Source organism: Geotrypetes seraphini, chromosome 5 (assembly GCF_902459505.1).
Source record: "Geotrypetes seraphini chromosome 5, aGeoSer1.1, whole genome shotgun sequence".
NCBI lineage: Eukaryota > Metazoa > Chordata > Amphibia > Gymnophiona > Dermophiidae > Geotrypetes > Geotrypetes seraphini.
Window position 1 is genome coordinate 239,551,971 of NC_047088.1, and position 14,981 is coordinate 239,566,951.

The 14,981-nt window shown below is 39.7% G+C and overlaps 1 protein-coding gene across 5 annotated transcripts in view; it reads right to left on the reverse strand.

Annotated features, from left to right (window-relative positions):
• The window catches only part of SLC35F5 (solute carrier family 35 member F5), a 141,935-nt gene that overhangs the window by 77,051 nt on the left and 49,903 nt on the right, over positions 1 to 14,981 (reverse strand). For all 5 annotated transcript variants that reach the window (XM_033944446.1, XM_033944448.1, XM_033944445.1 and 2 more), the window contains 2 exons: positions 9,249 to 9,336; positions 3,526 to 3,590 (listed from right to left, as the gene is read on the reverse strand). In XM_033944446.1, the coding sequence (XP_033800337.1) occupies positions 3,526 to 3,590; positions 9,249 to 9,336 (153 nt within the window). The remainder of the gene's footprint in view (positions 1 to 3,525; positions 3,591 to 9,248; positions 9,337 to 14,981) is intronic.

The following is a 14,981-nucleotide window of genomic DNA, read 5'->3' on the forward strand; positions in this document are numbered from 1 at the left end:
CCTTAAGCATGTCCTCAAACATAGGCACCGAGACCAAAGATAGGTGGGTCGGAGGTGCAGCAGTGCGCTCCTTTGGGGGCGACCTCGAGGAAGAGTATTCCCTACATGAGGAGGCACGCTTAGATTGATGTCTCGAAGACGCCGACGAGGCGGCGCTGACATGAGACTCCGAGGTAGGTTTCTTCGCTGGCATACCTGAGGAGGGAAGAAGAGACTTACCCGAGGCCGGAGTAGCAGGAGGGGCCGAGGCCGGAGCCTTCGAGGCCGACGGGGACTTCGAGGCCGAGGCGCCCAACGAGGGTGTCAAGGCTGAGCTCGAGGCCAGTCCTGCAGGATCCATGGGGCCAAAGAGTTGGAGAATCTTGGCCACCCGTCGACGAAGAGACCGCGGTTGTAAAGTCGCACAACGGGGACACGACTCAGCGCGGTGCTCTGCACCCAGGCACTCCACATACCATAGATGAGGATAGGTGATGGAGATAACCCGGTTGCACCTAATACAGGTTTTAAATCCGGAACGAGGCCGGGACATAAGAAAAAGGAGGGCTGCGGCCCCGCGAGACTAGGCGGCCAGAGGAAGACCGGGAACCCGGTCAAAAATATACGAACTAAAAAAATGAAAATAAAGAAAATTAAAGGCATGAGCACAGCGACTCAACAGAAACTAATCAAATAAGCCGCGGTGCAAGAGGGACAACGAGATCGCGCGAAGCAAGGGAGCAGTGCTTCTGGCTCCGTGGAAAACAGAGAACTGAGGACACGCTGAGGAGACGCATGCCCTAGGCTGGGCGGGAGGGGCATGCGCGGGCCAATCGCAAGCCTGAAGGTCTTTGAGCAAGTCTGCTTGCGAAAAAGTCCACTAGGGGGCTCCGTTGGTGACGTCACCCACATGTAGAGAATATGCTGCCTGCTTGTCCTGGGATAATTTGAATGATCTTGACCTCTCCAGTCCTTTTCTAATTCTAGAAGGCTAAGTGCTAGTTACGAAAGGTTATTACCTCAGAGCTATGAAATCTGAATTGTGGGGTTCTGCAAAGTTCCCCACTTCCGCCTGTGCTTTTCAATGTCTTCTTCAGTTCTCTTGGTTCTGAATTAAGATCATTTATGCAGAGGATGTGCAAAATTATTTTTTTCCAGTATTAAACTCATTAAATGAAATATTTATGACTGCTACATTTACAAAACTATATCTAAATGGATGTTTGTTCATAATACTGAAAAAAACGTTCTTACTTTAGGTTGGAGGGAAGAAGTTTCCATGCCCTAATTCCAATTCGATTTTAGAATGTACAGTGGTGCCTCACACAACGAACTTAATTGGTTCCAGGAGCAAGTTTGTTATGTGAAACGTTCGTTATGTGAAACGCGTTTTCCCATAGGAATACATGTAAAAAAAAATAATTCGTTCTGCAGCATAAAATATGCTAAGATGACATAAAAAAGATAAATTTTTTGTTATTATTTTTATTTAGATACATCTAAAAACATACATCTCCCTGTCCTTTTACTTCCACTATCTTCCTATCCCATCTCTATTCCCTTTTGTCCCTCTCCCCATGATCAATCATCTCACCACCTCTCTCTGCCCTCACCCTCAGGGTTCAAGATTGCTTCCACTCTTTTTCCTGTTGTTCTCTCTGCCTGTCACCCTATGATTTAGCATCCCTTCTGCCCTTGTCCAATATTTCCCCTTCTCTCCCTCCCTCTCATCCCCTGCTCCAACATGTGCTTTCAGCGGCCTTCTCCCCCCTTAAGCGTCTTTTCTTCTCCACTCCACCTTTCCTCCCTCCCTGCCTCCACCTTTGTGGCGCTTTTGCACCCGACCGACAACAGAACAGGGAGGTTTGTCGGCCGGGCCTGTTGTCGGTCGATCGGGGGACCTGACCAGCTGTGCACATTCTTCAGGGCGGACCGCCCCCTCCCCCCTCTTTCGTTCGCCATTGCCTTCATCCTACCTGCCCTGCCGCAGCCGCACACAGCCGAACGGAAGTCTTCCTGATGTCAGCGCTGACGTCGGAGGAAGGGAGGGCTTTGCTTAAGCCCTCCCTCCGACGTCAGCGCTGACATCGGGAAGATTTCCGTTCGGCTGTGTGCTGCGACAGGGCAGGTAAGGAGAAGGAGACTACCCTCGCGGCTCGACCAACCCCGCTGCGATCCAACCCCGCAGGAACCCCGGACTTCGTTGTGTGAAACGAAGTCCGTTGTACGAATCAAGATATAAAGTTCGTTGTGCGCAGCGTTCGCTGTGCGAGGCGTTCGCTGTGCGAGGCACCACTGTATAATTATTCCTCTGCAATCTTCAGTACATAGTCTAGGGATACGTCTAGATTCCACCTCGGAGGACCATTCACAGGTGGACCAGTGTTTGTTCAATTATGTGTTTTCTTCACCAGCTTCATACACTACTTTAAATTAATAATTTATATAAATTAGTTCTATCATTCATTCATGCCAGATTAGATTACTGTGTGTTTTTCTAACTTGGTATTTTTTATATGATGGCCTTTATATTTATTTATTTATATATATCTCAATATAATTTGTCCATGTCTGTGCTGTACTTGATAAAATTCATTTAAATAAGCTTGAGTTGCCTTAAATAACTTTTTAACTTTGAAATTCCATCAATGTGGCATTCCTTGTCACATTCTATAAGATGCAAGATGAATTATCAGGCTCAGGAAAAAGCTGAAGGCTTGGCTATTTGTTACTTAGGTTTTTGTTTTCTTTTTTTACAATTCTGCAGTATTTTAATCTCCGTCTCATGTTTTTAAATGTAATTGTCAATCATTTGTGAACTAATCTTGAGCTTCTTAGTATAGACACTATAGAGTTACTCTGTTGTATTTATTGTTTGTAAAATCCATACATGATCATTTGCCAATGTTTATGTCTGAAACTTATATAGTATTTTTCAGTGTTTTATTGGTGGATTTTGCTGAGTTCTCATGAAGAGAACACAACCTAAAATCTGAAATAATATTGTTACTCTAGTATCTATCATTGTGCTAAAGGTCAAAATAGGACGCCAAGTTTATGTATAGTATGTTCATACCCAAGTCAATACAACTGACGTCTATATTCTTGGTATGTACAGCATCCTTTATTTGTATATTTAAAAATAGCATTCTGCATGATAAAACGTGTACATGAAAGCTTTATCCATTTTCTTTAATGTTAAGCTTACAGCAAAAACTATTTATCACCGAGTAACTGTTTCCATAATCTGCTCAAGGAACCTTTCTGATAATTTGATGCAGGAATAGTTCATTGCCTGACTGCTGACCTCCTTTCCTTTAAGATGACTCTATCAGGGACCAAGTTGAGAACAAACGATCTGCAATAATCCATAGTTAATTAAAAAAAAACAACAAACAAACAAAAAACCTAGAACATGTCTTAATCACAGTGATTGCTCATAACATCTGATCTCAACTGAGAGCTTAAAATATCAAGTCATTAAAACAGGTCAACACACAAAGAACATTTATATTAGACCATAAAAAATATCTATAAATACTGTACCTAGTGTGTCTTTTCTTCCAGATTTATCAGATCCAGACAAACTAACAAGCACAACACCTCCAATGCTAAAAATAATAATTAAAAAATACATTAATTAGATGAAGACTCTTAGAGAGAAGCAGTTTATATTTTAAATTCTTACTTTGTTATATAGTATCTTGATTCCTGGCACAGTAAAATTTGTGCAATAAAATCTAGGCTCATACGTCACACTATCTAGGCTCGTATATCACACTATTTTATGTAAAAGCTCCTGCAAAGGTCAATGTGACCTAAATGCCATGTACTAACTGTCTGGTTTCATTCTCTATGTCCCCCAGCTGAGGTATGGAATCATGAAGAGAAGGAGGAGAGTGGCAGCTGGGAGGCATAGGAAATGTGGTAACTGTTCAGTATGTGACTTGAAGCAGGAGACTTCTCAATTTACTCATCCCATGACAACTGATATCTATGCATTGTACTCAAATACATCATGTACCTCTCATTACATCACATATGTACTGATCTGCCCTTACAATATTCTTTATGTGGAGAAAGGAAGATCAAACGGCAGCTAGCGTGGTTAACGAGTGAGGTGAAGGAAGCTATTAGAGCTAAAAACAAATCCTTCAGAAAGTGGGAGGATCTAACTGAAAATAATTGTAAACAACACAAGGAATGTCAAGTCAAATGAACAGCGTTAATAAGGAAGGCAAAGAGAAATCTCAAAAAGATTGTGTCGGAAGCAAAAACACACAGTAAAAACTTTTTTAGGTATATTAAAAGCAAGAAGCCAGGAACAGAATTGGTTGGACAGCTAGACAACCGAGGGATAAAAAGGGCTCTTAGGGAAGACAAGGCCATAGCGGAAAGATTAAATGAATTATTTGCGTTGGTCTTCACTTAAGAAGATGTGGGGGAGTTGCCAGTGCTAGAAATGGTATTCAATTCTGATGAATCAGAGAAACTCACACAAATCTCTAACACTGGATGATGTAATGGGTCAATTTGACAAATTGAACAGTAGCAAATTGCCTGGACTGGATGGTATTCATCCCAGAGTACTGATAGAATTGAAAAATGAACTTGGGTTGTTTGGATGCTATGGGAATCTCTGGGAAAGTTTGAGATTGGTTTCAGGGTTTTTTGGGAAAAAGATCGTATCAAGTTTTTAAGCAATGGTCAGTATTCCAATTCTTGGAGTAACCCTTGTGGGGTACCTCAAATTCACCATTATCACCCACTTTGTTTAACATCTATGTTGCTTCCTTGGCCAATCTTTTACAAAGCTTAAATGTAATTTTTTACACTTATGCTGATGACATCACAATATTGATACCAGTTATTTCTTTTACTACTGAAATAAAAAAACAGATCACTTTTATTCTAAATTGGATTGAACAATGGACTATGGAATTTAAGTTGAAATTAAACACTGAAAAAAACAGATTTTTCTTGGCTAGTCCCAATGATAAAATTATGGATAAAACTCTATATAAGAGGACAAGAATATCCAATAGTCTCATCTTTAAAAATTTTAGGAGTCATACTTGACCGCCATTTAACCTTGGGGGAACATACCGATATGCTTGTCAAGAAATGTTACTTTGCATTATGGAAATTGCGTTCCATCAAAAAGTATTTTAACCTTACTTCTTTTAGGTTATTAGTCCAAGCATTAATCTTGTCCATTCTTGACTACTGCAATCTGGAAGCCTATAAAACCATTATAGGAAGATTAAGGTTAATCCAAAATACAGCAGTCCGTTTAATTTTCAGATTAAAAAAAACCAGGAACATGTCACCCCTTACTACTGTCAGCTGCACTGGTTGCCAATGGAAGCAAGAGTACTTTTTAAATTCACTTGTCTTTCTTATAAGATGTTATTTGGATTAGCTCCGTTATATTTCTTCTCTCATTTCGAACTGTACTGTTCAACTAGACTTTCTCAATGTTCTGGTCTATTCACTTTTCCTAATTCTAAAAATTGCTGTTACAAAAAGTATTTTGATTGATCTTTGGCTTACCAAGCAGGTAAAGTTCAACTATGGCTAGATGATCTGATTCAACAATCTGCATCTTATTGCACTTTTTGAAAATCGGTTAAGACTTATTTGTTCAAAAAATTCATTCTTGATTGATGACTATGTTATAGTTCCATTTTTTCATCATTGAAATATTGTATTGCCTTTCTGATTGCTTTGTATTATCACTGGCATGTCCAGTCCTTCTTACTCTGTGAACCCCCTAGAACTTTTTGGGTGTTGGCGGTATAGAAAAATAAAGTTATTATTATTATTATTAATATATTGTTAGTAATTTGTAGCTTTTCTTTAAAAACCAGTATAGTACAAGAAGACTGGAGGATGGCCAATGTGATGCCGATTTTTAAAAAGGGTTCCAGAGGTGATCTAGGAAATTATAGACCAATCAGTTTGATGTCAGTGCTGGGCAAAATGGTAGAGACTATTGTAAATAATAAAATGACAAAACATATAAGTAAGCATGGATTAAGGAAAAAAGCCAACATGGTTTTAGTCAAGTTTTCTTTCATGGAGACATGAGTCAGGTAGTTAAGAAACCTATCCTGCATTTCGTGCCAAGTTAAGCAATGATGAGGTAAAAATCCATTGTTTTAGGATGGTGATAGAAGGACATCTCTCCAACTTCCTTCAGGAATGGACCTGGATAACACTGGACTAGATAACACTAGAAATAAAAATCAGAGAATGTTACAAGTTATAACTTTCTCCATCTTATCACTGTTTTTCTTGGAAATCTCCTTGCAAAATTCCAGTCATGAGCTGAGCAGTAAAACCCACCTTGCTCTCCCTCAAAATCTAGGAGCAATCATTCCTATGCCCAAAGGAGAATGTAATCTGGGCAGGTATTCAAACTATTTCACTATTCCCCAAAAAGGAAAGCTCCTGCCATCTCACTTTAGATCTCAAGAAGGTACACCAGTGCTTTTGAGTCTCATTTCAGGATGAGATCAGTAATTGTGTCAATTCATTCAGGTGAATTTCTAACTGTCCTAGAACTCAAGGATGTTCACTTCCACATCCCCATTTGGCCTCCACCTCAAATTTGTTTTCAGATTTTAAATTCTGGGTCAACATTTCCAATTTTAGGTAAGGTCTTTTGGTTTAATGGCAGCCCCTCAAACCTTTTCCTAGATCTTGGTGATCATGATCGCGTGTATTCATTGGGAAGGAATTGGGATCCATCCATATCCAGACAACTAGTTGATTAGAGCATCTTCTCTTCAAAAATGTTCAACAATCGCATCTCAGATCCTCCAGCTTCTTCAGTCATTAGGATGGATTTTCCAGTTTCAACAAGCAACTATTTTCCTTTCAGTCTCCAAAATATTCGGGGAGATTGGGACTTGTATATCACCTTTTTGTAGTTATACAACCACACTCAAAGCAGTTTACATACAGGTACTTCAAGCATTTTACCTATCTGTCCCAATGGGCTCACAATCTATCTAATGTACCTGGGGCAGTGAAGGATTAAATGACTTGCCCACGGTCAAAGGCAGCAGCAAGGGATTTGAACCCACAACCTCAGGGTGCTGAGGCTGTAGCTCTAACCACTGCGCCACAATCTCAGGATACCCACAAGGGAAGAGTTTCTTTTGATTCAACAAATAAAGCAGATCAGTCTCAGATCAATTTACTTCTCCAGTAGCAAAATCATTGGGTTTGAGTTTACATGTAAGTCAAGGGATCCACAGCAGCAACCTTGGAAGTGGCACCACAGGCGAGAGCACACCTCAGGTTTTGCGACTCAGTGACCACCACTGTCTTATGATCGGTGCCTACCATGGGCAAACTGAGCAAAGCAGCATTAACTAGTGGCTTTGGTCCAGCAAAACCTTTGAAGAAGTTCCCTTGGTAGTTTCAGACTGAATAACAATCACCATGGATGCCAATCTGTATACCTAGGTTGCATATTTTCAGAATAAAGTGGCTCACGGCAGATGAACTCCAACAGAAGTATCTTGGTCAACCGGCCACTTAGAGTTGAGGACAATTCAAAAGGTTCATCTTGTTTTTACCAAGCATCTTCCAAGGAAATCAGTCAGTCAGTCTTAACTGCACTTAACAATGAAAATATTGTCACCAACAAGAAACTGACATGGGCACAGGAAGACTCCCTTGCTGATGACTCACTGGTAGTCCTCTTGAAGCTGTATAGAAAAATACACTGCAGCAAGAAACTCTGCCTTACATGACTAGTACCAGAAGTAGCATCATGGCACCCTGGATAGTTGCACTTTTTGCTTGTGTTTTCTGATGGCCTTGAGAAGTTGATTATTTGAGTTTGAGTAAGAGAAATCATGGTGAGAGTGAATCTGTTCACCATCCTGACCCAGGATCCCTCATCTTTCTCATTCCATTTCTATGACCTCCCTTTCCTGTCCTCATTCCCTTACCCCTATTCTCTCTTTCCTTTGAACAATACCCTCTCATCACCCCTCCACCAAGATCCTTTCCCCATTTCCACAAAGCTGAACCAAAACAAGAAAAATCACCTTTACAAGTATTTTCATATTATATGCCAGAAACTAAAGGTGCCAAAAAGGGAGCCCAAGGAGGCCTCAATGACGAGCCAATCAAGGCACAACAAAGGAGTCATGAGGATGAGATGTCAATAATTCAGCCACGGGTATAAAGTTCAAAGTTCACTTTATTGATAGTAGCACTGCGAGGTCTCGAAGACTCGACACTGACAGTGTTTCGGCATCTATGCCTTTGTCAAGAGTCCATTGAGCTATGACAAGTTAATAACAATAATAAAAATAATATGAAGCACATAATATAAATCTATATGACACACAGAATCTAATCTAATCTAAGGCTTGGCTTTATATACCGAGTCATCATTCTAAGAAAGTTCGACTTGGTTTACAATAATTAACTTAAATAAAAACCATAAAAAATAAGACTAAATTTCAGGAAATTATTTTTCAAAGTGTTTAGCAAATAAAGTAGTTTTTAAAGATTTGCAAAAAAATTGAAGTGAACCGGAAATCCTTAAAAGAAATGGAAGATCATTCCAAAGTTGAGAAAACTTAAAGATCAAAGATTGACTAAAAAACTTTACTCCTTTAATCCCTTTTTTGGAAGGAAGAGATAATTTAAATTGTTGGTTATCTCTTGCAAAAGAAAGTCTGTAAGCATTCCAAGATAAAGGAAGGAGAGGAGTAAAGATACCATATAGGATTTTTAAAAACAACACAAGCACATTTAAATTGTACTCTAAAATAAACAGGGAGCCAATGGAGACTAAGTTTTTAGATAAATACAATTCTGTGTTTGGAACATAACAGTTAACTTGGCCCTTTAAGTGGTTGAACACTGAATAAAAATCAACTTGAGGGACTTAAAACCTGATTTAAAGGCAACAGGAAGAGATTAAACATATGCAATTTTTTTTTCCGTTTTAGAAAGGCTGGCATGTGACAGCTGAACAGTTTACTGATAGTCAGTCACAGTAGTGTCAACCCAATCTTGAAACATCCTCTCTTCCTCCAATATCAAGAGGTTAGCGGCAAAGATAAGGATGCTGCAGGGAGTTCAAGCTAGGGCCAGCTCATCTGTGATTGACAGCCAAAGTACAGAAGAGCTTTCAGCTGTCACACCCTAACTACGTTAAAGGCATCAGTTTTCACTGCCTATCTGTAAAATGTTCTTTCTAGGGGTACTGGCTCCAACCCTTTCTCTCATGTTCTTACCTTAAAAAGACAGCCAACAGTTTTGAAAGGGTGAACCTGTCTCCACTGTTACTTGGAAACACTGCAGCAAGTATTAATGTAAACAGTCCTGTGTAATGATAGAAATATTTAATACAGCTGTGCACCAATTTTTTTTAATAAACTGCATTTGCACCTTGGGAATAATTATATAAAGGAAAGTAGAAAGCTACTTTCCTTTATAGAATACTAGTGTAATTGGGTATATATACACCTAATCATTTGGACATGAGCATGTATGCCAGCCAAAGAGCTGACATGCGTGTGACTAAGGGCTCCTTTTACAAAGCCACACTAGATTGCCACACACACTAGCCACTACCGCCTCCTTTTGAGCAGGCGGTAGATTTCCAGCTAGCATGCACTAATTCCGGTGTGTGCGATAAAACCGTTAGCGCGGCTTTGTAAAAGGACCCCTAAATGCTGGAGATAGTTATGTTATATGTATAACTTAATGAATAGCATACGTGCGAGTCCCACCACACTCTACCAAGACTCCGTCTATTTATATGTCTAACTATATAATATGCCTTACATAAGATACAGGCCAACAAAAACCAAAATATATACCAATATAAAAGTAAATTACAACACAAGCAATTGGTATGGAAAAGATATAATTTCCCACCAAATCTATACCATCAAGGTATAAATAAATGCACTGCCAGAAAAATTCTGCAGAACAGTAGGAAAATTCCTACACACCAAACAAAATCAAAAAATCAAAAAATCAATGAAGAAAGCACTAATCAGTACGAGCCTGGGAGAACCCTTAGAGTAACCAGTGGCTCCGGGCAGGCATTTATGCAGTGACACGCACTCATAGATAAAAAATCTAGATAAATCCTGCCCCGTACATCATCATGCCACCTATGTAATAAATATATGATGTGTAGAAAATAGCCTAGTGCAAAGATCAATGCATAAATCAATAATCCAAAAAGGTATTAAAAAAGGAAAAATTATATCAAAAAATGAGGGGATAATAAACAGAGCCCTACCTACCAAACACAAATATAATACTTAAATAAATAAATCCAAAAAACAAAGTGCAGTGAAGCTGGGGCAAAAAACTCCCCCAGAAAAGTGAAAAAAGTATGTATTCCAAACAAAAGCCGTCAAAACAGCAGTCAGGGAGGCTAAATTCCTCATGGAGGAGTCTCTAGCAAAGAACATCCAGAAGGGAGATAAATCCTTCTTCAGGTATATCAGTGATAGAAGAAAAAACTCAGGCGGGATTGTACGTCTTAGGAAACCAGATGGAGACTATGTGGAAAAGGATTCGGAAAAAGCCCAACTATTAAATGAATACTTCTGCTCAGTCTTCACCCGAGAAGCGCCAGGGCTCGGCCCTCAGCTACAGACAAGGGTTGGCTCAGTTGACCCGTTTAGTAACTTTGAGTTTACGCCCAGCAGTGTCTACGGTGAGCTGTCAAAGCTCAAGGTTAACAAAGCAATGGGGCCGGACAACCTGCACCCCAGGGTGCTTAGGGAGCTGAGTGATGTCTTGGCGGAGCCACTGTCCGCGCTCTTCAACCTCTCCCTTAGTACAGGCAGCGTCCCGTTGGACTGGAGGACGGCTAACGTCATTCCACTCCACAAGAAAGGCTCAAAGATGGAGACAGCAAACTATAGACCAGTGAGTCTAACATCGATAGTGAGCAAACTAATGGAAACTCTAATCAAACACCAATTAGATAAGATCCTGGATGAGGAGAATCTACGGGATCCCCGACAACATGGATTTACTATGGGGAGATCCTGCCAATCCAACCTGATCAGCTTCTTTGACTGGGTAACGGGGAAGCTGGATATTGGGGAGTCCCTGGACATCGTGTACCTGGACTTTAGCAAAGCATTCGATAGCGTACCACACCGCAGGTTACTGAGCAAGATGAGTTCTATAGGATTAGGTAACACATTGACGAAATGGGTTGGGAGCTGGCTTGGAGGTAGGCTCCAAAGGGTGGTGGTGAACGGCACCCCCTCCGAAATGACGGAGGTGATTAGTGGAGTACCACAGGGCTCAGTCTTGGGCCCAATCCTATTCAACATCTTTATAAGAGACTTGGCAGAAGGGCTTCGAGATAAAATAACATTATTCGCCGATGACGCCAAACTGAGTAATGTAGTGGGCAAATGCACAACAGACGAAGATTCAGTGCCCGACAACATGATGCACGACCTACTCCTACTGGAGCGATGGTCTAGGACATGGCAACTCAACTTCAATGCCAAAAAATGCAAAGTTATGCACCTGGGCAGCCAGAATCCATGCAAGTCTTATACCCTTAATGGCGAGATCCTAGCAAAAACGGTAGCAGAACGAGACTTGGGGGTAATCGTCAGTGAGGACATGAAGTCTGCCAATCAAGTGGAACAGGCTTCGTCCAAGGCAAGACAAATCATGGGCTGCATACGAAGGGGTTTCGTCAGTCGTAAGGCGGAAGTCATTATGCCATTGTATAGATCCATGGTGAGGCCCCACCTGGAATACTGTGTGCAATTCTGGAGGCCGCATTATCGCAAGGATGTGCTGAGACTGGAGTCGGTGCAAAGAATGGCCACCCGGATGGTCTCGGGACTCAAGGATCTACCATACGAAAAACGGCTTGACAAATTACAGCTATACTCGCTCGAGGAGCGCAGAGAGAGGGGGGACATGATCGAGACGTTCAAGTATCTTACGGGCCGCATCGAGGCGGAGGAAGATATCTTCTTTTTCAAGGGTCCCATGACAACAAGAGGGCATCCGTTGAAAATCAGGGGCGGGAAACTACGAGGTGACACCAGGAAATTCTTTTTCACTGAAAGAGTGGTTGATCGCTGGAATAGTCTTCCACTACAGGTGATTGAGGCCAGCAGCGTGCCTGATTTTAAGGCCAAATGGGATCGGCACATGGGATCTATTCACAGGGCAAAGGTAGGGGAGGGACATTAAGGTGGGCAGACTAGATGGGCCGTGGGCCCTTATCTGCCGTCTATTTCTATGTTTCTATGTTTAGTGCAAAGATCAGTGCATAAATCAATAATCCAAAAAGGTATTAAAAAAGGAAAAATTATATAAAAAAATGAGGGGATAATAAACAGAGCCCTACCTACCAAACACAAATATAATACTTAAATAAATAAATCCAAAAAACAAAGTGCAGTGAAGCTGGGGCAAAAAACTCCCCCAGAAAAGTGAAAAAGTATGTATTCCAAACAAAATTTTGTAATAAATATATTTTGTTTGGAATACATACTTTTTTCACTTTTCTGGGGGAGTTTTTTGCCCCAGCTTCACTGCACTTTGTTTTTTGGATTTATTTATTTAAGTATTATATTTGTGTTTGGTAGGTAGGGCTCTGTTTATTATCCCCTCATTTTTTGATATAATTTTTCCTTTTTTAATACCTTTTTGGATTATTGATTTATGCACTGATCTTTGCACTAGGCTATTTTCTACACTTCATATATTTATTACATAGGTGGCATGATGATGTACGGGGCAGGATTTATCTAGATTTTTTATCTATGAGTGCGTGTCACTGCATAAATGCCTGCCCGGAGCCACTGGTTACTCTAAGGGTTCTCCCAGGCTCGTACTGATTAGTGCTTTCTTCATTGATTTATTGATTTTGTTTGGTGTGTAGGAATTTTCCTACTGTTCTGCAGAATTTTTCTGGCAGTGCATTTATTTATCCCTTGATGGTATAGATTTGGTGGGAAATTATATCTTTTCCATACCAATTGCTAGTGTTACATAAGATACATACATACAGTGGAGCAACGATAATACGCAGTTATTAGGAATCTAAGATTTTAGAACTGTGTATAAATAAAATGCTTACAACCGGATCAACAATAAAACAGCATCTTGAACATGTGAATCATTAATCGTACGGGATCACATATTATTATTATGTTTAATTACTTTAAAATTGAAAGACAAATTAAGTATAAAAATCAAACATTAAGTGTGAAAACTTATTTATTAACAAGATGATATATTACTGCACCAATCTTTTACTAAAAAATACAGGGGAAAGAATATAACACTTGGAGCTCCTTTTACAAAGGTGCGCTAGCGGTTTTAGCGCACGCTTAGCGCACGCTAAAATGCCACCATGCACGCTAGCTGCTACTGCCTCCTCTTGAGCAGGCGGTAGTTTTTCAGGTAGCATGCGCTAATCCGGTGCGTGTGCTAAAAACGCTAGCGCACCTTTGTAAAAGGAGCCCTTGATGTCTAATCTACATTAAGGGCTTCCTGTAAGCTTATACTTATTTTTTAAGTCAATTATATTTAACTAGTTTTGGCTTGCAAGACTTTCTTTTTTCCATTCTTGAGCAACCTATGTGCGTGATGCTTTTTACAAACTCAGTTTTGGCCATATAACGCATACATTTTCATTTAAGTCCTTGTGAAGTGTCGGTGTTTTTAATGAAGTCACGGAGACTAGATTCTTTTCCAAGCCAACCTCAGAGCACTGATTCAGAAATATTGAGGCCCTTAGAAACTTTAGCTTGCAACTCTCCATTGCATATTCTATTCATAGCCAATTAAGTTTTAGCAGTTACACAGCTAAAGAAAAATTAACTTTATCAAGAATTAAGCAAAATATGTCTCATCACATCACACTTGAACCAGAAAAGAAGTTTGCTCTCTTAACTGACTATAACTGATCATTTCTGGTACAACCTAGAGTTGTGCTATACGAATGCAAATCTATGTACCACATATTTCAGTTTTTACATATTAACTTCATATTGCTGGATGGTGTATTATTCCCATGTAAAAAAATAATGTTACATGGATAAAACGGTGTTCCACTGTATTTATAGAATAGCGTTTAGGCAAATTTTGGCATCTACTTATATGTGGGCACATACAAAAGTATATGCCATTCTGCATATATAACTTAGTAACATATTACCAGAACCTCTACAACAGAACATGGTGCAAATTCTGCAAAGGTTTTTGCAAATGATGTAGCATCATGCCCTTACTTAGAATCAAACAGGAATACTATATTATCAGAACTGCTGAAACAATTAATGAAGATCATGCTATACCAGTGTTTCTCAACCAAGTTCTTGGATTTAGCAGGTTAATCTGGTTTTGGGGATATTCACAATGAATTTGCAGGAGATAAATTTACATACAATAGAGGCAATGCACACAATTTCTTGCATATTCACTGTGGCTATTCTGGTATCTAATGGACATGACATTAAGACAAGCAGTGCTTAATGAGGTTGAATATAATGTGAACAAGCATTAAGGAGGCTTCACTATACAGCTCTTAGAAAGCTCCTTCCACAACTTGTACTTCCTGTTACTTTAGTACCGGGCTTCTCCTAAGAAAATATGCAATAGTTACGCCACATTTTATTGTGACATCCTGATGTGGGCAAGAACATAACAAGGAATTGTTAAGTCTATAATTTTACATACAAATAATTGTAATCTGCTTAGATACTGTTTGATGGGCAGAATATCAAATAACAGTAATTTGAAATATCATTATTCATACATAAAATACTTTTCTTTTTTCTGATTAGTCATGGATTTAATCATAAACCTTTGAGGGTACAAGAAAATGGCCAATTCTTTTAAAATGCTCAAAAATAAAAAGCAACATATTCTGGTATACTTAACAATATAAAACTTACTTGGGCAAAGCATTTCATCTTATGCTTTTCAAACAAAGAAAATCAATGGGTGGTAGCAGA